At 38.3% G+C, this 24304-nt stretch overlaps 1 protein-coding gene across 14 annotated transcripts in view; it reads right to left on the bottom strand.

Annotated features, from left to right (window-relative positions):
- Positions 1–24304, bottom strand: part of TANC2 (tetratricopeptide repeat, ankyrin repeat and coiled-coil containing 2) — a 686196-nt gene that overhangs the window by 37500 nt on the left and 624392 nt on the right. For all 14 annotated transcript variants that reach the window (XM_007482545.3, XM_007482543.3, XM_007482542.3 and 11 more), the window contains 4 exons: positions 19196–19304; positions 12320–12442; positions 5024–5260; positions 1610–1795 (listed from right to left, as the gene is read on the bottom strand). In XM_007482545.3, the coding sequence (XP_007482607.1) occupies positions 1610–1795; positions 5024–5260; positions 12320–12442; positions 19196–19304 (655 nt within the window). The remainder of the gene's footprint in view (positions 1–1609; positions 1796–5023; positions 5261–12319; positions 12443–19195; positions 19305–24304) is intronic.

Raw genomic sequence — 24304 nt, 5'->3', positions numbered from 1 at the left:
TTGGTTATTAAGAGTAAAAGCAAAATAGTTGTTAATAAAAACAACAAAGCACAATCAGCTCCTTAGGCATCTAGTTGTACTGAAGATCACAGTATCTAGATCTGGAATGGATTTTAGAGGTCATTTGATTCAAATTTCTCTTTTTACAGATGAGCAAACTGAAGTCCGAGGCTATTTAGGGCCCTGACTATGGTTGACACAGGGAGGAGGTAGGAGAGATGATATATCTATCCAGGTCCTGAGACTCCAGCACCAGGGTTCTTTCCAACTCCCATCCAATGCTCTCCTGCTGATACATTAAGTCAGCTGCTAAGGTTGGCTATGTTAATAAGGAATGTCTATGGCTACAAAAATGGGGACTGCAATAATTTTCAAGCTGGAAGCAAAAGTCTCATTATTAAATTCCACTACAATGAATACATTTTCTATTATACCTGTTACTATCTCTATTATATTGCTCAGCTATTCAGACATCTGCTGGACTTAATTCTCACTTTTTACTTCAGAGGTCTACAAATCCCTCTATGAATCTCCCCCAGAAGCTGGTGTTATTGGCTCACTAGATTATCTAAGAGCAATAAGTATTATGGTTCTTCCTCAGTTGATAAAATCCATGCCATTTTTTTTTTGCCAGTTTCCCAGAATTACAGTACAATAAAAGCTAAATCAATCCCAGATAAGGGTAAAGCCTGAATTAGGCAATACTTCTAAAGAAATGCAGACGCCCTTAGACTGGCTGGGTGGTAGGTGAAATCATCATTAGGGAAGCTGCTTTCAACCTGCAGCTTATTCACAATGTGGTTAACAGATATGTGAATAAAGGAGAGGAAATTCATACATATTAACACAGGATAATTTTTATGACTGGCAAAGGTTAATTTGGAAAAACTATCCTAATATATATATATATATATATATATATTGAGGAAACTACAAATTCAGTATCACAGTGGCATACTGTATATATTACTGGTTCTAGAAGGCATACTGGTGATGAAATATGTTCACTGTAATAGACCAGGGGGAAAGGGGAAGAAACTTGCTCTTCTTTTCTGTCTTAGTTTCTAGGATGGCTGCCCTAATAATTCCAGGTTCCACAAAGGTTTAATTTATGATTGCTACTGACTTGAGAATTAATTTTAAGTCCAAGTAGTGAAATAATTGGGCATTTTTATAAGTAACTCTTCATAGGAAAGTATTATGTGATAGGATAGAAGTAAGCAACTGCTTTCCAGGGATATAAAAAACGAAAGCAGTAATACTCTCTTAATCTTTCTAAGGATTCAACTACATTCTGGGTTCAGCATTTCTTAGCCTTGATAAGATATGAATTCAGTGGAGACCAACTCTCCCAGAATATAGTTCTACCAGTTAATGGCACAGGCTGAGGGCCCATATTTTAAACTTGCTGGAATCATCAGAACAAGTGTTCATGACAATGAAGTGGCTTATGGGGTCTAACCAGTTTACTACAACTGTGACTGTGAAGGTAACATAACATCTTTGACTTGATTTACAACCTCCTAAAAATTTAATCCTTTTACCCCAATTCTTACCTTTCAGGTCAACTGGTACCCAAAGAATAAACCAATGGCACCCCATTTCTTACCTCTGTATAGCCCATGCTGGCTGCGGCAATGAGGGCTTGTTGAATGGCATGGCTTTTCTTAAACACCCCTTGCTGCTGGCCAGCCATTGTCCAGTCACACTGAATCAGGAACTTGACAACCTCCAGATGGCCTCTGAGTGCAGCATGAACCAGTGCACACTGCCCATTTTTGTCCAAGTGATCCACCTAAGATGGAGGAGACAGGAGGGGACTAAGTCTTGTGGCTGAGAAGTCGGAGCATTGACAGTTCCTAGGACTGTGTTCCCAGTCTGGTCAGAGAAGCACAATAGGCATTTTTTGGCATCTCCCCCATCACCATCACTGAACTAATCACTGAATGGAAGATGCTTTATCTCTCTAGTTAGGCAATCTGTTATATGCAACTATGCTGAATTTCCCTCCCAATGGATAAGCCCCTAATCATATAGTGCTTTTACAGTAAAACAAAAAATAATTTCTTTTGTAGCATTTTTGTTTTCCTGAGGCTCCTTTATCCTTAAACAGTTTCTTTCAGATTAAAATTTGATAGATTGTAGCTGCCGGAACCAGATTAAAATAGTCTGAAACCACAGTGAAGAAAGAACATTCTGAGTTTCTCAATTTATGGCTTTTCCAAACAAAGCATTTTAGACCATGAATTACTGATTAGACGGAGAGGTCTTGAGGCTCAAACCACTTTGCATCCCTGTGGGAAAGAAAGATGGCCACTGCTCTCCCTTCATAGTCCTGAAGATCTAGAGTTCAATGTATCAGGCTCCCATAGCAATATCTTTCAATTTAGTGTTGTTTAAAGGGCCAGGTAGTACTGTAATGTCAAAAGAAGATAGCCTTTGCTCTCAAGGAACTCCTTTCTAATTGGAGGAAATAAGACAAAAAGGCAGGTTTAGCTGTGGAGTGGATGAAAAGGCTTGGAGGTCCTAAACAGGTGGAAAAAAGGGAAAATTGGCAAGCTCTAACAGTTGCCATGAGGCAGGGCGGTGCCTAAAGAGGCTTACCTACCCATCACCACTATGAAGGGAGAAGCCTGGCCAAGGGTTAGTAGAGCAAAGATTCTGGTTTCCTTTGGGTAGGGGATCAGTGTGTGGTCAGATGGGCAAAGGGGAAAGAGGGAACTGGCAGAAAGGTTAAGATCGGGGTCTGGATGCCTTGAGTTAGGGGAGAAGGAAAGGCAGATTTTACATGGTTCTGATTTTGGCTAAGACCTTCCAGCTGTTTCCAATGGACCAAGAGGCAGGAGGCAGAAGGAAGGAGAAAGAGTGACATAGCAGACAAAATTGTTTATGGGATCTTGGGGTGCCAAGAGAGGTATATTGTTTGGGAAAAGGGAAGCGGAAGGAGAGGAGGTCAGTCTTGTTGGACAGCCTTGATCTCAAGAACAACTCATCTTTAGAGAGTAAAGATAGCAAAGGTAGGGCTGGGAGACTTTAGGGGAGAGAAAATTTGGACAACCAATCAATGTGGGGAATTAACAAGAGACACATAAAATAATAAGTGGTTGGGAAAGCCTGACTGAAGTTCAAAAGCATGACTATGTAGTTACAGAAACCGAATGAGACTCTATACAAATAAATGGGAAGAAAGTCATACAGCACTGGGCCCAGACTCAGAAAGACTTGGTTGTAATTGGGTCTAAGACATTTACTAGTTGTGTGACCCTGGACAAATCACCTATTAACCTATATTTGCCCCAGTTTCCCAGTTGTAAAATGGGGATAGTAATAGCACCTATCCCATAGGGTAAAGATGAAATGAGATTACCTATAAAGAGCTTAGCATAATGTCTGGCACACAGTAGGTATTTAAAAATACTTATTCATCTCCCTTCCCCTAGGCTAAGAGCCCAAGGACTTTGAAATTATGCTAGAAAGTCTCAGGTCCAAATACTTCCCAGATCTTTCATTTGCAAGGGCATCACATTTCTCAGAACAAACTACCAATACTGGCTTTCCAAAGAGGTCATTTACATGTCTTATGTTTCACAATGAAACCACTTAAATCCATAGTTTGCTCTCAGAGCTGAAACAAAACTTTTTGAAAAACCACAAACTGTTTCCAGAAGCCTATGATATTGGAATGACCAGCAATTTTCTTTTCACCAAATGTTTGAAACTAGATTCAGTTGCACCAATGACCTCTCAGACACCAAAAAGTAAACACACAATCAGCAGAAATTCTCAGAGAATTGGACTGAATGAGTAAAGTGTGCTTTGTTTTGTGGAAACACTTCTAGGTGTCATGAGTAAGGCCTGACTACTTTTAAGAAGTCTAATCAGTGGTCAGGATTCTATTACTTGAGATCCAATAAGCTTTTCCTACGTAAGGAGGTAATCTGATATCAGGTGATCCAGGCTATTTTTCTATTTTCATAGATGGCTTGGCTTCTTTCTTTATACTCATTGTGATAATATTACTGGTTATCAGCTATCATGAAAGGATCAATTTAAAAAAGTTTTAAAATTTATTTATTTATGCCAAAAAAAACCCCAGAAATTACATGAACATAATTCTGAAACCTTTTTTTTTATACAAATAAAGTCAGATTTAAATAACTGGAGAAATATTAATTGTTCATGGGTGGGCAGAGCTAATATAATTAAATTGACAATCTTATCCAAATGAATATACTTATATTCAATGCCATTCCACTTAAGTTACCAAAATTTTTTTTATTGAACTAGAAAATTTAATAACAAAATTCATTTGGAAAAACAAAAGGTTAAGAATATCAAAGGAATTAATGGAAAAAAATTGAAAAAAGGAAGCTTAGCAATACGAGATTTTGAACTATATTATAAAGTAACAATTATCAAAAAATCTCTAGTACTAGCTAAAAAATAGTAAAGTAGATCAGTATAGGACAATTTAAAAAAACTTTCTATTGTGTCTGATGAAGACTCATTTCTAGCAAGAGTAGCAGGGCCAGTTCTGTCATTTTCTTAATGCTGCCCATGTTCACATTATTAGTATCTTCAATAAATACATGGTTTCTTTTCAGGAATCTTTTAAGGGAGGGAGAGGAATCTGCAGCTGACACTTTTACTGTCTCCTATGAAACCTCCCCATTTTCTTACCTTATTTAGTAAGAAATGTCCTTATCTATAGGATAAATGACTGCTCAGCCTGTTCTTTGGAGACTTTTTGGAGTTACTAGTTAATTTAGCTTTCTAACTGCCTTTCAGAGGCCTTTATTAGAAATGTGTAGAACACCGTAAGGTGGTAGGGAAAACATGATGCACCCATTGCCGGCATCACCCCTGATCTGACCTTAAATTGGGTATACTGTGGTTCTTCACCCCCCATGTAAGACAGCAAGGCATCCACTGGAATGATATTGAATCCTTTCAAATAGAAGAGAAAAAAGAAGAAAGGCAGATGTAGCTGTAGTAGTCAATGAAGCAAATTCAGAAACACTACCTTGGCTCGCCTTTTGCAGAGCAGCACAACAATGCTCAGGAATCCAGCAGCGGCAGCATATCCTAGAGGAGTAAGGCCACTTTCTGAAGCGGCATCTACATTAGCCCCAAACTCCAACAGCAGGGCTACCATCTCTGTATAACCGAGGTGTGACTGGACACACAAGATTGGGGCATTATTCAAAACCTCTGTCCGGTAATTGATGTTGGCACCTCCCAAAATCAGCAACCGACTGACCTGAAAAACGAGAACAAAGAAAGCAGTTAGTTCAGGCCCTTCATATTCTCTTGAATCTGTTGAGACCAGGGCAGTGACAACATTGGCTTCTTATTTTAACATAACTTTTTCCAAGTTCAGTCTATTAGTTCTCTGCTGGCTATGTTCGGCACTAAATGACCTTATTCTGAATAAGAAAAATAGAAACAGATTTCCCTGAATCCATTTAGGCACATCAGGGTCAGGTTTAAGAGAATATAGGATCTTTACCTTCTTTCTCCTTCTGCCATGTGCCACTACCACAGAGGGAGGGTTAAGTTATAACTCAGAATATATTTTCTCATAGAAGTAATTTCTATTTCTCATAGAAATAAGGGGCAGCCGGATAGCTCAGTGGATTGAGAGCCAGGCCTAGAGATGGGAGGTCCTAGGTTCAAATCTGACCTCAGACACTTCCCATCTGTGTGACCCTGGGCAGGTCACTTAACCTTCATTGCCTAGCCCTTACTGCTCTTCTGCCTTAGAGCCAATACACAGCATTGATTCCAAGATGGAAGGTAAGGGTTTAAAAAAAGAAGCAGCAATGTTAAAATGGCAGGGAGGTGAAGCTAAAATAGACTATTAGTACTATATTTTGGTTACATTATTGGTTACAAAGGCTTTTGTGTGGGAACCTATCCATTATTTTTAGCATTGTTTCTATGAGAAATGTGTTTCAAGTTCCACAAAAAATAACTTCTAAATGAATTTCTGGAATATAGGCTGGAAACTACCTACACTTTCCCTTGACAACATCTTGCTCAACTGCTAAACTTCAGAAATGTGTAGCTGCTGAAGTATTTTCCATTTTGTCTTCTATGCTATAAGGGGTGACGGGTGGATAAATGGTGAACTGAATCAATTATATCATAAACCTATTTAAATATCTGAAAGCAGAGTTAAGAGTATATTTTTTGGGGGGCAGCTAGGTAGCCCAATGGATTGAGAGCCAGGCCTAGAGATGGGAGATCTTGGGTTCAAATGTGGCCTCAGACATTTCCCAGCTGTGTGACCCTGGGCAAGTCACTTGACCCCCATTGCCTAGCCCTTACCACTCTTCTGCCTTGGAGCCAATACACAGTGTTCTAAGACAGAAAGTAACCTTTTCATCCTTCCTCACCTTCTGTCTTAGAATTCATCTTCTGTCTTAGAATTAAAACTGTGTATTGGTTCCAAGGCAGAAGAGTGGTAAGGGCTAGGCAATGGGGGTCAAGTGACTTGCCCAGGGTCACACAGCTGGGAAATGTCTGAGGCCACATTTGAACCTCGGGCCTCCCATCTCTAGGCCTGACTCTCAGTCCATTGGGCTACCCAGCTGCCCTCTAGGTAAGGGTTTTTTAAAAAAAGTGTGTGCCATGAGAAATGATGAACAGAATGAGTTCAGAACAACCTGGAACTGATGCATGGACTGATGCAAAGTGAAGCAAGCAGAACCAGAAGAAGAACACTGTATATAGTAACAGAAATACTATGAAATGATCAACTGTGAAGGACTAAGCGATTATCAGCAAAATAAGGTTCCAAGATAACCCCAAGGGACTTATGAAGAAAAATGCTATCCACAGCAAAAGATGGAACTGTTGGAGTTTGATTGCAGATCAAAGAATGCCATTTTTTATCTTTTTCAGGAGTTTTTTAATTGTTTGCATGTGCTTTCTTTCACAGTATGAAGCATGATAGCTTCCATGATAGCACTGGTATGACCAATCTATATCAGACTATTTACTGCCTTGGGAAGGTGGGTAGGGAAGGAGAGAGAGAATCTGAATCACAAAATGTCAGATAACAATTGTCAAAAGATAGCCACAATTCCTCACAATGACATTCTGTCCCTTCCTTTGATTCATGTGTTTGAACTCCTTGGACTTTTGATACATTGTTTGTTGTTCGGTTGTTTCAGTGGTGTCCAATTCTTTATAACCGCATTTAGGGTTTTCTTCACAAGGATACTACAGTGGTTTGCCATTTCCTTCTCCAGTTCATTTTATAGATGAGGCAAAGAGGGGTTAGTGACTTGCCTGGGTCACAAATCTAGTAAGTGTTAGAGGCTGGATTTGAACTTAAGTCTTCCTGACTCCAAGTCTGGCATTCAATCCACTGCGTTGCCTCGCTGTTCTACAAAGCACTTTTTGTTTTTGGTCATTTAAGTTGTGTCCAACTCTTTGTGACTCCATTTGGGGTTTTCTTGGCAAAGATACTAGAGTGATTTGCCATTTCTTTCTATAGTTCAGGAAGGGCAAAGGAAGAAGTGGAAGGTCCTAGACTGTTATCAGATAAGGAGATTCAGAATTCTTGAAAATGGAGATTGTGTCTTTGTGAGTGATGTGATCAAGAGTATGGCCATCTTTGGGTAGGGCTGACATGGAGTGGAGAAGTAGGTCCTGGGAAATGAGTAGGGTGAGGAAGTAGGACGTGAGGGGGTTTGAAGGGCTACTAATATATGTTACAGTCCTTTAATATGAGAGTGGAGGTGGGGGAGAGGAAGACTGTGAATCACCTATTGAACTCATTGAGGAAGTGGAGTATCCTGGAGGTCAGCAAACACTAGCTGTCATTATTTTGAGTGGGTAGAAGATGTAGAGTGTATGGAATTGAAAGGAGGAGAGATTACTGAGTGATGGTGGTAGAGGGAGAACCTGGAAGTGGCAATGGGGATCAAAGAGTATCCAACTGCACTAGGACCAGTGAACTGGGGTGAATGAAAGTGCAGCCAGGGATGAAAACCAGGCCCTCAGTGGGCAGTCAGATTATGGTGACTGCCAGAAGATAGAAGGAGTGGGAAAGGAAAGAATCTAAGATGAAAGCAAGTTTGTTGCCTATGGAGCAGCCATTCCAGAGCGCTCAGTAGGAGTGGGTAATGGGTTGGGACTTTGGGGTGGGTGGGTGGAGAGGAATGGCAATAAGAAATTGGATAATGGGGGGACAACTGGGAAGCTCATTGGATTGAGAATCAGATCCAGAGATGGGAAGTCCTGGGTTCAGATCTGACCTCAGACACTTCCTAGCTGTGTGACCCTGGGCAAATCCTTTAATCCCCATTGCCTAGCCTTTAACACTCTTCTGCTTTAGAACCAATACACAGTATTGATTCCGAGATGGAAGGTAAGATTAAAAAAAAAATTGGATAATGGAGGATGGGGATGGGGGTTTTGATGATGATCTACAGGTGATGTGTAGTGTATGGGATATGTAGTGTATGACTTGGTGTGAATATGTTAATCATTAAGAAATGGGCAACTCTCCTCTTCCAAGGGAAGACTGGAGATGAGGAAGGAAATACATGTAGCATAGGTTAGAAAGCATTGGTGGAAGGCATGTGGTTAAATGGAGGCTCATCACCCATTATTTCTCTATTCCTTTCCCCCCCAGAGGACAAGGTTTTGGCAGGGGGCAGTGGAGCAAGGGATAGAAGTTGTGCCTGTTCAGGAGAAAAGCCAGATGTGTAGCAGGAGATGAAAGCTTCCACTTTCCCTCACTTCCAGAGGCTAGTGCAGCAGGAGAGATGGATTCTAATTTTTCTATTCTGCTAATTGTTTCTTCTTTAGGTCATAAATTCTGCCCTTTGTTCCATTTTAACTTCTTTCAAGATTATGATTTCTCTCTTGTACCATTTAGGAACAGTCTGTTTTGGCTCCAGGTTCTCTTGGAAATCCAGAGTTCTCTTTCTGTATTGGTTCAGAAATTTGTGACCTTTTAAGTTTCTTGATAGTCACATTCTCTTCAGATTCATGGATTGTTTCTCTCTCTGTGCTTTAGGTTTTTAATTGAGTTTTCTTCCTTATAGGCTTTTTGGTGGTTTTTAGTCATCTTCCCCTTTGTATTCTTTTAATGTTCTTTTTCAGACTTATCTTTGATGATAGGTTTTACTCTTAGGGTTGGAACTCAAAGTTGTCTCAGCCTCCTTCTGATGATTGAAGCCTGGTATGGCCTTATACCATGAAACCTTGCCTTAGTTCCTTTTTCTGTTTCTCTGCTGAGCATGGCAGCCCTAATCAGAGCATACCTTTTATACAATCCTCTTCCTTGGAAATGGCTGGGCAGAGTTGAGATATGCTGCTTGCTGCCATAGAATTCTGGGGCTGAGGGAACGGAAAGGTTTGACATCAGGAAATGTAGCAAAAGTCCTGAAATTTCTGAGTGGTTCCAGAGAAGGGTCATACTCCCAGAGTGGTCATGCCTATTGTGTGTGTATATTGGGAAGGTGAAGGAAGGGGAGTTGTGCAGTCAAGTTATTCAGGAATTAGCATTTGGCATCGCTAATTTATAAAGTTTTTACCTTGGGATTTTTAGTCTGTGGAGCCAGTTTTAATTGCCCTACTTATGGTACATAGCTTTTAAAGATTTTTTTGGATGATGGGTAATTTTGGATAATAGGCAATGGGGGAAATGTCAAGTGCTTATTATGCCAACTTTTGTCTGAAATATGTAGGTAGGCATGCTATACTGGACACTGATCTGGGTTGTGCTTATAAATAGTTCTTTCTGAAGCACTGCCTTCACAGAAGTGTTTCCCACTTATATGCTAGCCCACTTATAAGTAACAAGGCAACCACAATTCTTCATTTTTTTTTCTTCTTTAGAAAACCATCCCATCTAGCCAGTCTTCAAGCATTTCTTCTAACATTTAGGGAAGCAATTGGTGGCTATTTAGATTCCAAATTTTTTTCAGTCATGTAAGTTCTAAAAAGGAATATTTTTCTCTTTGTCTGTCTTATCTCTCTGGGATGTCTGAGATATTAGAATGTGATCTTCCTGGTTTCTAAGGTACATCTCAAATTAGCAAGAAGTAAAACATTCATTCAAATGTTCCGAAGCTGGCTGCAATAGGGACCCGTTTTCTAACAAGCCTCCAAAGAACACAATCTGAGCTGATTTTTACTTGTGGGCACTGGATGGCTGAAAGAAAGACAGGTTCATATAGGTGCCTGAGATCTGTTTAAGAGATGACTCTGCAGGATTCTACTCTTTTTCCCTCCAAAAAAACAAAACTATTAAGAGTCACCTGACTTAACCGCACCTATCTTAACTTTGAGAATAGCAGTCCCAGCAGTCCCAACATTCTTAACTGGGTCACAGCCTTCCTCCCTCTGCCTCTTGATCAACCTGCATTTGTCTTTGCCCCTGTTGCCCAGTACTTGGAAAGAGGAGGGGAGGGGACAAAGAGAAAATCATTGGCTTGTCCTGTTGTTGCAGCTTCCATTGAGATAAAATGGCCTTTTGCAGAAATCAGTCATGTGGGAATGGAGAAGTCTGTTTAAAAAAAAAAATTTTAAAACAAGTTCTAAGATTTTTTTCCCTACACTCCTATGTATCATTTTGTATGGGGTACTTTGGAGACCATTGCTATAGAGCTGTTTGGGAGAACCCTCACATGTCAGAGGGTATAGCAGAATATTTATTAGTTAATTAAGAATTAGTAAGGAAACAGAATATTCATGTTGACAGATGGATAAGGGAGAGTTGAGTAGGTTGGATTTCTTTAAGCCAGAATGGAATCTCAAAGATGACTGATGGATAGAAAGCTAGTTATTTGGGGATTTAGTTAGAGTAGAATACATACGATCACTCTTAGTGATCATGAAGAAATCCCTCATGGGATAGATTTTGGGGGGTTGGTTTAGTTAAGATAATTTTAGAGTTATGGAATTACAGTTCCTAAACTTCCTCTTCCAATATCTCCAATTTCCTTTTCCTATCACTGTTCCTATAGAGGTAAATATAATAAATAGGTTTTTATAGAAGATTTATCTCCAGTCAAATCTTTTCAACTACTGATCCACCAAACTCTCAACTATCAACTCCCAACAACTAAATCTGTTTATAGCCCAGTAATAGGCAATTATATCTTCAATTTACAACTGAACAAACCCCCCAAATAACAGGGGACTGCTCCATTCCCTCTCTCCACAGTGCCTGAGGGCATTTTTCACATGCCTCACCCCTCTGCCCAGAAGCTCAATGTGAGTACTTTCTCCCTCCTCTGTCTGAAGTAATAAGGGGGGCTCACCGGAGGCTTGGGGGCGCAGTTTGGGCATGTGATTGCTAAAAGTTCTGCCAACACTGCTACAGAGTATATAAGAACAAGATGGTATGCTTGATGAGAAGATCTATAGTCAGGCAGATTATTTCCAAAATATATAAAAAGTTGATGGAATTTATTAGCAAGTTTATAAGTGATAAACTAGTACTAGGAATATCTAGACATATTAATTTACTTATGGAGATGGCCAGATAATTTTTAAGAAGTAGATGAATACAGTGATTCGAACTTCACCACACTGAATAAGTAAGTGGTATTAGTCATATTCATAGATGGATAATAAGGCATTTTTTCTTTTTAAATTAAAAAATTATGGGGGCAGCTGGATACCTCAGTGGATTGAGAACCAGGCCTAGAGATGGGAGTTCCTAAGTTCAAATCTGGCCTCAGACAATTCCCAGCTGTGTGACCCTGGGCAAGTCACATAACCCCTATTGCCTAGCCCATATCACTCTTCCAAGATAGAAGGTAAGGGTTTAAAAAAATGTAATTTAGCATAACTTTCAAAGTAGACCTGCTGGTCTAGGATTCTGTCCTTTTATCTGTATTTTTAAAAAGTGTTTCAATAACCCTCTTTTCTTTCTTCTTTTTTTTGGGGGGGGAGACTATCTTCTCCCTTCTCTTACTTTCCCTCCCATTGGGAGGGAACAAAAACAAAATTCTGATAACAAGGCATTTCTAGGAGTGTGGGCCAGCTGTGGCCCACATTCTCTTATTATTCAACTTCTTAGTGAAATGATAAGGAAAGAAGTTGAATAATAAGAGAATGTCCCAGACACCCCAGACAGCTAGATACGAATGTAGAAAAAAGAAAAATGAGAGATGACAAGAAATGCATACCCAGTAGAAAGCAGCTAGAGAGTAGAAAAGAGAATGGATGAACATAGATGGACTGAATGAAAAAGAATTTTTGAAAATAATAGAAAATTAGACATAGCATTACCTATTACTGATAACAGAAAACTTTTCATATGAACTATTGAAGAATTTGCTTTGGTTACCTTTATATTTGGAGTATAGAGATTTCGTAAAGATGACAATGCCATGGAAAGACCTTCAGTACTGTAGGAGATCCAGAGACCTTGGAGTATAGAGGATGATACCCCAACTTTTTTACTCAAACCCTGAAAAAGAAATATTGAGACATTTAAGCTTCTTATTTAGATGAAGCATGTTCAACAATGAGTTAGTGACCTTCAGGATTTGGCACTAGTGAGAAGAACATCACCCTGAAAATCACTGTTCTCAAAGAACTACTAAAATGACTATCAGCTACTTAGCTTGACCTGTACAAAGGATTATCCCTTCAGTGATGTATAGAAGAAAAGGCCCTCTGTCATGGGTTAGAGAACAACAAATCCATTTGGTGTATTAATTTGATTTTATAGAGATGTATTTAATTCCTCTATGTGTTCCATTATTTTTCTTGAATAAATCTTTTAACAAGATGGGCTGGTCTCCTATAAATATACATGTATACGTATATGTCTGTGTGTATATGGGGGAAATTGAGTATATTTGTGAGCATCGGGATAATGGAGTAGGCAATCTGAAAGCACTCATGCATGTCTAGAGGGACTTGTCTTGACAAGGAGTAGGAAAATCTCTTCATGTGAGGCAGGGGTAAAGGGGATAGTGTCAGAAGGCATCTGGATGCTATGATGTGAGGAAAGGGAGAGAAGAGGGAATTCTTGGCAAATGATCGTAACTTTTTTTCAGTAAAATATAAGGCAAGGTTCTCAGCTAAGAGGGCAAGGGAGAGGGGGAAGGAGAACCATTGGAGGACTGAGGAAGGATGAAAAGATTTGGAAGAATGGGATAGTGAATAAAGGAAATTGGATAGCAGCAGTGAGGGCCCAGTTGAGGTTATAATGTGTGTGTACACACACACACACACACACACACACACACACACACACACACACACGATTTCATCAGTATAAGAAGCTCTCAGTAGGGAATTCTTCTGTCAATGAAGAGTAGCACCTTGCTTGCAACTTGCAGCTTTACATTGTTGCCTGGAGCACTGAGCTAATTAAGTGATTTGCTTACCAACAGTCAAACTACCAGTATGTGTCAGTGGCAGGATCTGAATTTAGTTCTTCCTGATTTTTTTTTAACCTGTAATTTCTATATTGCTATAGCAATGGAGTTAAGAGACTTGCCCAGGAGCACAAAGCTAGGGTCTCCCTGATTCTAGTCCAAATCTCCATCTACCATGTCATGCTCTCTTTTTCTTATTACATTTTAAAAATTATATATTTAACAGATACCACACCAAGCTCATTTCAAGGACAAAAATGATTGCATAGTAAAATTTAAAAATACATAGGAAAAAATGCAATTCAAAAGGGAATATAGTTATATGAGTTCTTGTCATGTCAGGGCCAGTTACTCTAGAAACACCTCGTTATTTATCTGTTTACTGTCATTTCTCCCGCTCTCTGCTACAGAAAAAAAAATTTCAAAATGGGAGAATAATAAGGGATGCTGAAAGAGGAATGGAAAGGTTGGTACCAACTATTGCTGAATCTCCCATTCTGATGTTATTATAAGAACTCACTTAATTTGTGCTAATAGCCCACTTCAGATGACCTTATTTGGTAGATTAAAGTATCACCAAATAGCAGTGTTGGTTTGTCAAATATGGCTTCATAATTCCAATTTTTGGGTAGAAGGATTCCAGGTGCTACTTTCAGTAGTAACATAGTAGCATATAGAGTTCATTCTACCTTGTAGCCCTACAAAAGTAAGGAACTACTATAGTATTTGGTGATGTAGAAAGGCCTTCCCTGAATAAAAGTATACAATATATGACTGAAATAGAAATGGAGATGTAGCAGTGATCAGGCAGATTTCTCAGGGAGGAACTTCTTGGCAAGGAAAAAGATTCAAGTTTCCACAATGAGACAACCAGAACGGAGATGCAGCAGAGGTCATAGTTGCTTTCTTTCTCTGTGTCTGCCATTGTAAAATAACTCAGCTGTGAAAATACAGGAAACATTCAACCTACTATATTTAGTTACTCCTAGACCATGTTTCACATCCCATCTAGTCATATACTGGTACACTAGAACCTACCCAGCATGGACATCTTGCCTTCTGCCCTGCCTCCACTACTGTTTTGTCCTTCTGTTCTTATTCTCTCTCCTCACTTTCCACATCTTGCTCTTATTCTGGGAACAAAAATAAAATCAATAATCTCATTGCTACTAGAAATGGTGCAACAATTTAATGCCCTATGGCTCTGTTTAGAATTGTCTACTATGATTGTCTACATTTGTAATTCTCAAGCTTTTTGATTTTGAGACCCCTTTATATTCTTAAAACTGGGAATACAATCTCCAAAGAGCTTTTGTACATATAGAAATATCTATTAAACTTTACCAGCTTAGAAATTAAAACATAGTAGTAGTTTTGTGAAAATAGTTTTGATTTTATGTTCTTCCTGAAAGGGTCTTGGAGACCCTCAGGGGTTTCTAGATGACATTTTGAGAACTGCTGTTCCAGACTAAAACTGTATTCCCTACCACCACTGTCCTACATGTTTTATATTTTCCCCATCAGAATATAAGCTCCTTGAGGACTGTACTTGTATCCTAATTACTTAGCATAGTTCCTGATATATAGAAGGCATATAATAAAAACTTGTTTTAACTGATTGACACAGACTGACTTTGCAGTTCACTATTACCCATTATGGTGATAGTATGAAAAAGCTTTAGGCCATAAATCTTAAACACACATAAATCAACAGAAACAAGAGAATATTTGCATAATAGGCTTTGTGCTTTTGTGACCTGAGAAAACTTCAGTTCACTCTCACAACTCAAGGATAGACAAGATAGAACTGTATCAGAATGCAGACACAAAATACAAATAAATGCAAAAGTCTAAATCCTAAACTTTAAATACTATGGAAGGAAATTCCAAGGAGACATAACAATTTGCACATGAGAACAGAAAAAGATAGAACTATAAAGCCATGGCTAGTGGAAGGGCTAACCCAACCATATATCCACTGTTGAGGCATTCAATTCAATGAAAATTTATTAAGTGTTTACTGAGTTCATGGCACTGTACATAGTGTAACTAGTCTAGCTTTTTGAGAACTAAATATATCCATTTACTGACCACAGCATGGGCCTCTGCTGTGATACTACTTTATGCAGCCCTGACAATAAGGAATAATACTAAGAATCAACTGTAAAGAGCTATTCCTGGTGGCTGGCCAGTCACTGTGACAGAGCCTGTGAGACTCAGTGCGCTTTCATTCCTCTAGGGAATGTATCAATCCTGTTTCTTATGATGGCTCACACAGGTACATAACCATTTTATTTATGCTTAGTAGAAGGAACACTGTTATTATCTTTATCATGAAGATATTTCCTTCATCTTCTTTACTACCACGGAAATTATGGCCCTTGTCTTTTCTGCTGTTAACTTGGGGATGGCTTCTCTTTCTGTTGTGCCTGCAGTTCTTTTACTGCTATTTTTACTCCAGTAAGAATTCCCACTCATTATCACATTCCTCCTTGTCTTGGGCATGCTGTGGCTTCTCTCTTTCAGTTGATAACAATGATTCTGTATTTCTGAAAGGGAGGAGGTGGGGCCTGAGAAAGCACAGATGCATCCAGGCAAACAAATCAAGGGACTGTTGTCTGAAATGAATATAAGAAGGCTGAATAAAATTCAACATACTGTATCCACTGCTTAAAATAAAACTGAATTTTGTAACTTCTTAGCTCTATTAAATTCTACTTTCTGAGAGATAAAGTTTTTACCTCAAAGCCAACATAAATTTTTCATTGATTTCCATAGTGGTGTCAGGTTGTTTAGATACTCTAATCCTAAAATAGATATCATAAAGTCCATGCATTAAAGCATATAGTAGCTCTTCTACCTCTGAGAGTTTCCTCAGGTCCTCAGCGTCTACTGATTATCTAATGTTTAAGCTGAAAGCAGATTAAAAACAAGAAATTAGAAGGGTAGGGGGAGAGGGGCTTCTACAAATATACACCATGGATAGCAATGAGAGGTGATAGCTACCATAAAATGACAGAAGACTTATAGAAAGCAGAAATGAGAATTCAGCTAATACTACAGTTTGGGGGCAGAGAGGGCAAATGGCGCTTAATAGGTTCTGAAGAGAGTCCTTTATTATAGCATAGTACCTTAAATTGATGTCTATCATGAGAATGGTTTAGGGTTATCAACAAGAGGTTGAATTATAATCCCTGAAATATTTAATAAGGTAGGAAATTCTTTATACATTTTATAAAAAATTTAGTACAAAATAATGAATACAATAAAATTTTAAGTTCTGGTGATTTTTCAGTTTCAAGAATGCTTGCAAGTTCTATACACCCATCATTTTGACTGGGTCTTTAGGATATATTTTACAATAATATCATTTTAAATAAATAGGGATTATAAACAACACCCATTCCTATTAAAAACACTAGAAAGCATAGGAATAGAAGGGTCATTCCTAAAAATAATAAACAGTATATATCTAAAACCATCAGCTTACATAATCTGCAATGGGGATAAACTAGATGCATTCCCAATAAGATCAGGAGTGAACAAGGATGCCCATTATCACCTCTATTATTTAACATTGTACTAGAAACACTAGCAGTAGCAATTAGAGAAGAAAAAGAAATTGAAGGCATTAAAACAGGCAAGGAGGAGACCAAGTTATCGCTCTATGCAGATGATATGATGGTCTACTTAAAGAATCCTAGAGAATCAACCAAAAAGCTAGTCGAATTAATCAACAACTTTAGCAAAGTTGCAGGATACAAAATAAACCCACACAAGTCATCAGAATTTCTATATATTTCCAACACAGCTCAGCAGCAAGAATTAGAAAGAGAAATCCCATTCAAAATCACCTTAGACAAAATAAAATACTTAGGAATCTATCTGCCGAGACAAACACAGGAACTATATGAACAGAACTACAAAACACTCTCCACACAACTAAAACTAGACCTGAGCAATTGGAAAAACATTAGCTGCTCATGGGTAGGACGAGCCAATATAATAAAAATGACCATCCTACCCAAACTTATTTATCTATTTAGTGCTATACCCATTGAACTTCCAAAAATATTTTTTTACTGATTTAGAAAAAACCATAACAAAGTTCATTTGGAAGAACAAAGGATCAAGGATATCCAGGGAAATAATGAAAAAAAATACAAAGGAAGATGGCCTTGCAGTCCCAGATCTCAAACTCTATTATAAAGCAGTGGTCATCAAAACAATTTGGTACTGGCTAAGAGACAGAAAGAAGGATCATTGGAATAGATTTGGGGGTAAGTGACCTCAGCAAGACAGTATATGACAAGCCCAAAGACCCCAGCTTCTGGGACAAAAACCCACTATTTGACAGAAACTGCTGGGAAAACTGGAAGACAGTGTGGGAGAGATTAGGTTTGGTTCAACACCTCACACCCTACACAAAGATAAACTCAGAATGGGTGAATGACTTGAACATAAAGAAGGAAACTATAAGTAAATTAGGTGAACACAGAATAGTATACATGTCAGACTTGTGGGAAGGGAAAGACTTTAAAACCAAGCAAGACATATAAAGAGTCACAAAATGTAAAATAAACAATTTTGATTACATCAAATTAAAAAGTTTTTGTACAAACAAAACCAATGCAACCAAATTGAGAAGGGAAGCAACAAATTGGGAAATAATTTTCATAACAAAAACCTCTGACAAATGTCTAATTACTCAAATTTATAAAGAGCTAAATCAATTGTACAAAAAATCAAGCCATTCTCCATTTGACAAATGGGCTAGGGACATGAGCAGGCAGTTTTCAGCCAAAGAAATCAAAACTATTAATAAGCACATGAAAAAGTGCTCTAAATCTCTTATAATCATAGAGATGCAAATCAAAACAACTTTGAGGTATCACCTCACACCTAGCATACTGGCTAACATGACAGCAAAGGAAAGTAGTGAATGCTGGAGGGGATGTGGCAAAGTTGGGACATTAATTCATTGCTGGTGGAGTTGTGAATTGATCCAACCATTCTGGAGGGCAATTTGGAACTATGCCCAAAAGGCGCTCAAAAATTGTCTGCCCTTTGATCCAGCCATAGCACTGCTGGGTTTATACCCCAAAGAGATAATAAGGAAAAAGACTTGTACAAGAATATTCATAGCTGCACTCTTTGTGGTGGCCAAAAATTGGAAAATAAGGGGATGCCCCTCAATTGGAGAATGGCTGAACAAATTGTGGTATATGTTGGTGATGGAATACTAGTGTGCTAAAAGGAACAATAAAATGGAGGAATTCCATGGAGACTAGAACAACCTCCAGGAATTGATGCAGAGCGAAAGGAGTAGAACCAGGAAAACATTGTATTCAGAGACTGAAACACTGTGGTACAATCAAACGTAATGGACTTCTCCATTAGTGTCAATACAATGTCCCTGAACATTCTGCAGGGATCTAGGAGAAAAAACACTATCCACAAGCAGAGGACAAATTGTGGGAGTAAAAACAGAGGCAAAGCAACTGCTTGACTACAGAGGTTGAGGGGACGTGATTGAGGAGAGACTCTAAATGAACACCCTAATGCAAATACCAACAACATGAAAATGGGTTTGAATTAAGGACACATGTGATACCCAGTGGAATCGCATGTCAGCTATGGGAGGGGTGATGGAAAAGAAAATGATCTTTGTTTCCAAGGAATAATGTTTAAAAATGACAAAATAAAATAATGTTTAAAAGGAAAAAAAAAGAAAGAAAATAGGGATTATATTGAAATAACATGTATCTTTATGCATATAGTGTTCAGAGGTGTTCTGATAACTGAGATAATAAGCTTTTGCTTTCTTGTATTACCTTAAAAATGTGTGCTTTGAGGATGTGGTGTCCCAACTCAATAGTTTGCTGTCGGTTTAGTTTTCCTTCTTGACGGGAAAACCAGAAGGCAAGTAATGTGTGACCACTCCTAGAAAGAAAGAAAAATAGAAGGAATAAATATCAAGTTTATTTTTTTTCTTTTTTAAAGCTTCTATACCCTTCATATTTTTGTGAATTTAGCATTGACTTTAGTTCTGACAAAGTGCTATTTCACTGATTTTTAGTGAATGGTACCTGTTATCTGACAGGTAAACTTGAAAATATATCTTTTTAAGAACATGGCTGTAAGTTCTCATCTCTGATATACTGAACCACAGTGGGTAAACTAACTCACATCCTTTCTACCCAGTCACAGTACTTATAGAATTATGAAGTGTCATAACTAGTAGCTCACACATAGCCCACACACAGATGGTAGAAATAGTCTTTTCTCTTTCTCTTCAAACCTTTAAATTCTAAATCATAAAACTGAGGCCAAGGAACTTTGAGAGTTACAAAAAAACTTGATCATTTAAGGCTTCCTTATCTAGTACTGTATGTCACCTTGTGGAGGTCTTAGCACTAACTCAATGCTCTCTCTATCAGGACAGTGTCTGCCAAACCATTTTATGCTCCTAAATGACACAACTGCTTTGTTGCTATCCCTGGAGTTCCATATAAGAAAGAGCTTATCTGAAATTCCAATGAATTCACCAAATAAATGGAGATAGTACTAAGTGGTCCCAGGTTAGGACATGCTCTTGAGACTCAGGCATCACAAGCAGTATTTTATTTCTATGACTTTTAAAAATATCTTTGTGAAAAGCCCTGAGAAAGGACTGAAGTAATATATTTTGTAGGAGATAGCTCAGGATTTTTTTTTTTATAAACAAGATGCCCAGAAGAAATTTAACCATCCTTTGGCATCATAAAAATTAATTAACATTTAATTTTTTTTGTTATTTTGAACTTGATAAACATCATCAAAAGAGGATATTTTTATATGGCACAACAGAAAAATAGAGGCTAGGGCTGGATATAGATTTCTGTGAGTCATTTGTATAAAAATAATTCAAATGGGAGCTAATGAGGTACATCTGTAGTTAGGGAGTACAAAATGGCTGATGATCCACTAAAAGGGATTATGATAGAGTAGTTAGACAGGTAAGAAGAAAATATAGAGTAGGGACAAATTCAGAAGAATCAGTCAACAACATCAATCACTGTAAACAAGAAAGATGAGGACTAAGAAATGGTCATTAGACTTCCGGGTAAACATGGCAGCAGTCTAAATGCAGGACTCTTCCTCTCCTCACTACCTACCAATACAGACTACCTCAAAAAGCCAAAAAAAAAAACCCCAAATTCATACGAACAAAGGGACTCTACACTAGGGCACAGCATTGAACCATAAGGGGGTGAAAAAGCTCCCACTGTGGAGAAGAGAGAAATTATGAGAAAATGCATGCAAAGAATAGAAGCTGGGGATGGGTCAGCTGTCAATCAAAGGAAAATTCCATTTGGAATGTTACTGGGAAAAGCAGTTTGGAGCCAAGCCAAAGGTGACTGTTTTTCTGGTCTTTGGGCTGATGGTGGTGACTTGGAAGGAAGAAGCTGGGTTTATCTCTGGGACTTGTGATAATCAAGTGGGAGGTGGCCGGGCTGATTTGAAGGCAGAAGAAGAAGGACAATATTCCATATATATCTCTCTGACTGGCTGTTTCATGCTAGTGACTGAATTGCCATTTCTCTCAATATCCATCAATCTAACACTCATTGTAGATAATAGGGAAATCCCACCCCTCTTACCCTATCCTCCATCTTTCCTGTTTTCCCCAATAAATCCTTACTTGAGAAAAAGAGAAAAGAATATTTCCTCTGAAACATCACAGCTCACCCTGAGTGACATAGGAGGCTGAAGAAGAAGGGGGAAGGGGAAACTGAAGGGAAGAATAGGGGAGGAAGGGAGATTGGAAGAGGGGAGGAAGGGAGGTATAAAAGGGAGGAGGGCAGGAAAAAAGAAGATAACTACCTGATCCATTAGTTATCATTTATCAATCAAATATACCCTAAAATATCATCTATTATACCACCAAAATGAAAACTGATCCACCCTCCCTCACCCCACCTCCAGAGCCAGAGTCAGAGCTAGCGTGCGCTAGAATCAGTGAGTGAGCAAGGGGCACCTCTGGAGCAAGTGAGGGGCACCTATGGGTCCTTGGCAGCTGACTGAGACCACTGAGGGACCTACCCTGAGAGCAGCTAGACCTGGGGCCCCAGCAGACTGAGGAGCACAGACCGTGGGCGCCCACGCAGGGATTTAACACAGAGAGGGGCAGCAAATAGAAGAAGCTGCAGAGACTCCAGAGCTGGACTTAGACAAAATCCTTGCTCCTTAGCTCCATACACAGAGAGCCTGCCCAACTCACTCAGTCTGACTGAAAAGAGAAGGAAAAAACCACCACAGTGATGGCAAATAGTGCCCAGGAACAAGAACTTCGCAACAGCAAGAAAAACAAGAAGAAGGGGTTGACCCTGGATAATTTTTTACAGAGGAAAAACCCAGCCTACAGAGGAAATACAAATAAATGCACCCCCCCCCATGGAAATTGTCCACAAGCTCTTGAAGAATTAAAATTGGAGCTTATCAAAAAGATGGAAGCCTTTTGGCAATAAAAGTGGGAGATAGTTAAAAAAGAAAATAAGTTTAAAGGACGAGAACTCTCAATTGGAGAAACAGATGGAAGCCACGAAAAGCAGGATAGACCAAACCAAAAAGGAAATTCAAAAGATTATGGCAGAAAATCAAAAGATTAAAGCAGAAAACCAAAAGATTATAGCAGAAAATAAAAAATATTATAACAGAAAACCAGGTCTTAGGGACCAGAATTGGGCAACTAGAAATCAATCATCTTGTAAAATAGGAAGAATTAATAAAGCAAAGTCAAAAGACTTACAAAATAGAAGAAAACATAAAATATCTCACTGAAAAGATGATGGATCAAGAAAACAGAAGAAGGAAAGACAATTTGAGAATCATTGGTCTACCTGAAAACCCAGAAATAAACAGAAATCTTGACATCATACTACAAGAAATTATCCAAGAAAACTGCCCTGATATTCTTGAACAAGAGGGCAAAATAGACATTGAAAGAGTTCATAGAACACCCTCTGCACTAAATCCTCAAAAGACAACTCCCAGGAATGTAACTGCCAAATTCAAGAGCTTCTAAACTAAGGAGAACATTTTACAAGAAGCCAAAAAGAGACAATTCAGATATCAAGGAGAACCAATCAGGACTACACAAGATCTGGCAGCTTCCACACTAAAGGACTGCAAGACTTGGAATATGATATTCAGAAAGGCAAGAGAATTGGGTCTTCAACTAAGGATCACCTATCCATTAAAACCGACTATATACTTCCAGGGGAAAGTATGGGCATTCAATAAAACAGAAGATTTCCAAATATTTGTAAAGAAAAGATCAGAACTAAGTGGAAAGTTTGATATCCAATCACAAAGATCAAGAGAAACATGAAAAGGTAAATAAGAAAGAGAGGGAAAAGGGGAAAAATGTTTTTATGCAAACTTCCTTCTTAAAGGGCTTCAATAAGATCAAATTATTTATATTAGTATATGGGGGAAATGCTATCTGTAACTCTCAAAAATAATATTCGCCATTAAAGTAATTAGAGGAATCATTCACAGGAAAAGATTGAGGTAATAAATGCTATAAGATGATATGCAAAAAAAGAAAAAGGGAGGGGGGAAATCAAAGATGGCACCAAGAGATACTTGGAAGAAATAAAATAAATAGGATAATCTTTATCACACAAAGATACACAAGGGAAGGGGAGGGGAAGAATACTACTATAAGAAGGAGTGGAAGAGAGTGCTAATAGGTAATACTTAAACCTTACTCTCAGTGAAATCAATTCTGAGAGGGAAGGGCATCTAGAGCCACTGGGGTATTGAATCCTATCTTACCCTACAGGGAATGTAAGAAGGAAAAACTAAGGGGGCAGGGGGTAGGGAGTACAAAAAGGGAGGGAAGGAGAGGGGGGAGGGAACTTAAAAGACCCTAAAAAATAAGAAGGGAACAAAAAGGGAGGGAAAGGAAAGGGAAGCTTATTACGGGTGGGGATTAGGGGGACTAGGATTAAAAGCAAACTACTAGTTTAAAAGGATATAGCAAAAGAAGAAAGGACAGAACTAGGAGAGGATAGCAAAATACTGGGGAATACACAAGTGGCAATCATAACTTTGAACGTGAATGGGATGAACTCACCCATAAAACAAAAACAAATAGGAGAGTGGATTAGAAATCAAGAGCTTATATGTTGTCTGCAAGAAACACACTTGAGGTGGGTAGACACTCACAAGGTTAGAATTAAAGGTTTTAGCAAAACCTATTGGGCCTTAACTGATAGAAAGAAGGAAGGAGTTGTAATCATGATATCTGACAAAGCCAAAGTAAAAATAGATCTGATTAAAAGGGATAGGGAAGGTAACTACATCCTGATAAAAGGCAGTATAGACAATGAGGAAATATCAGTAATCATGCATGCACCAAATAGTATAGCATCCAAATTTCTAAAGGAGAAACTAGTGGAGGTGAAGGAGGAAATAGATAGTAAAACTATACTACTTACCACTTATCACTAACCACTTACTTACCACTCTCAAATTTAGATAAATGAAATAAAAAAATAAATAAGAAAGAGGTAAGAGATGTGAATGAAATCTTAGAAAAATTAGGGTTAATAGATACATGGAGAAAAATAAATAGGGACAAAAAGGAATACACCTTCTTTTCAGCAGCACATGGTACATTCAAAAAGATTGACCATGTACTAGGGCATAAAAACATGGCAAACATGCAGAAAAGCAGAAATAATAAATGCAACCTTTTCAGATCATAATGCAATAAAAATAGTAATCTGTAAGGGTACATGGAGAGACAAATCAAAAATTAATTGGAAATTAAATAATATGATTCTCCAAAATCAGTTAGAGAAGAAATCATAGAAACAATTAATAATTTCATTGAAGAAAATGACAATGATGAGACATCCTTTCAAAATCTATGGGATGCAGCCAAAGCACTA

Source organism: Monodelphis domestica, chromosome 2 (assembly GCF_027887165.1).
Source record: "Monodelphis domestica isolate mMonDom1 chromosome 2, mMonDom1.pri, whole genome shotgun sequence".
Lineage (NCBI taxonomy): Eukaryota > Metazoa > Chordata > Mammalia > Didelphimorphia > Didelphidae > Monodelphis > Monodelphis domestica.
Note: the sequence above shows the minus strand (reverse complement) of the source record. Positions and strands in the feature narration are given on the sequence as shown.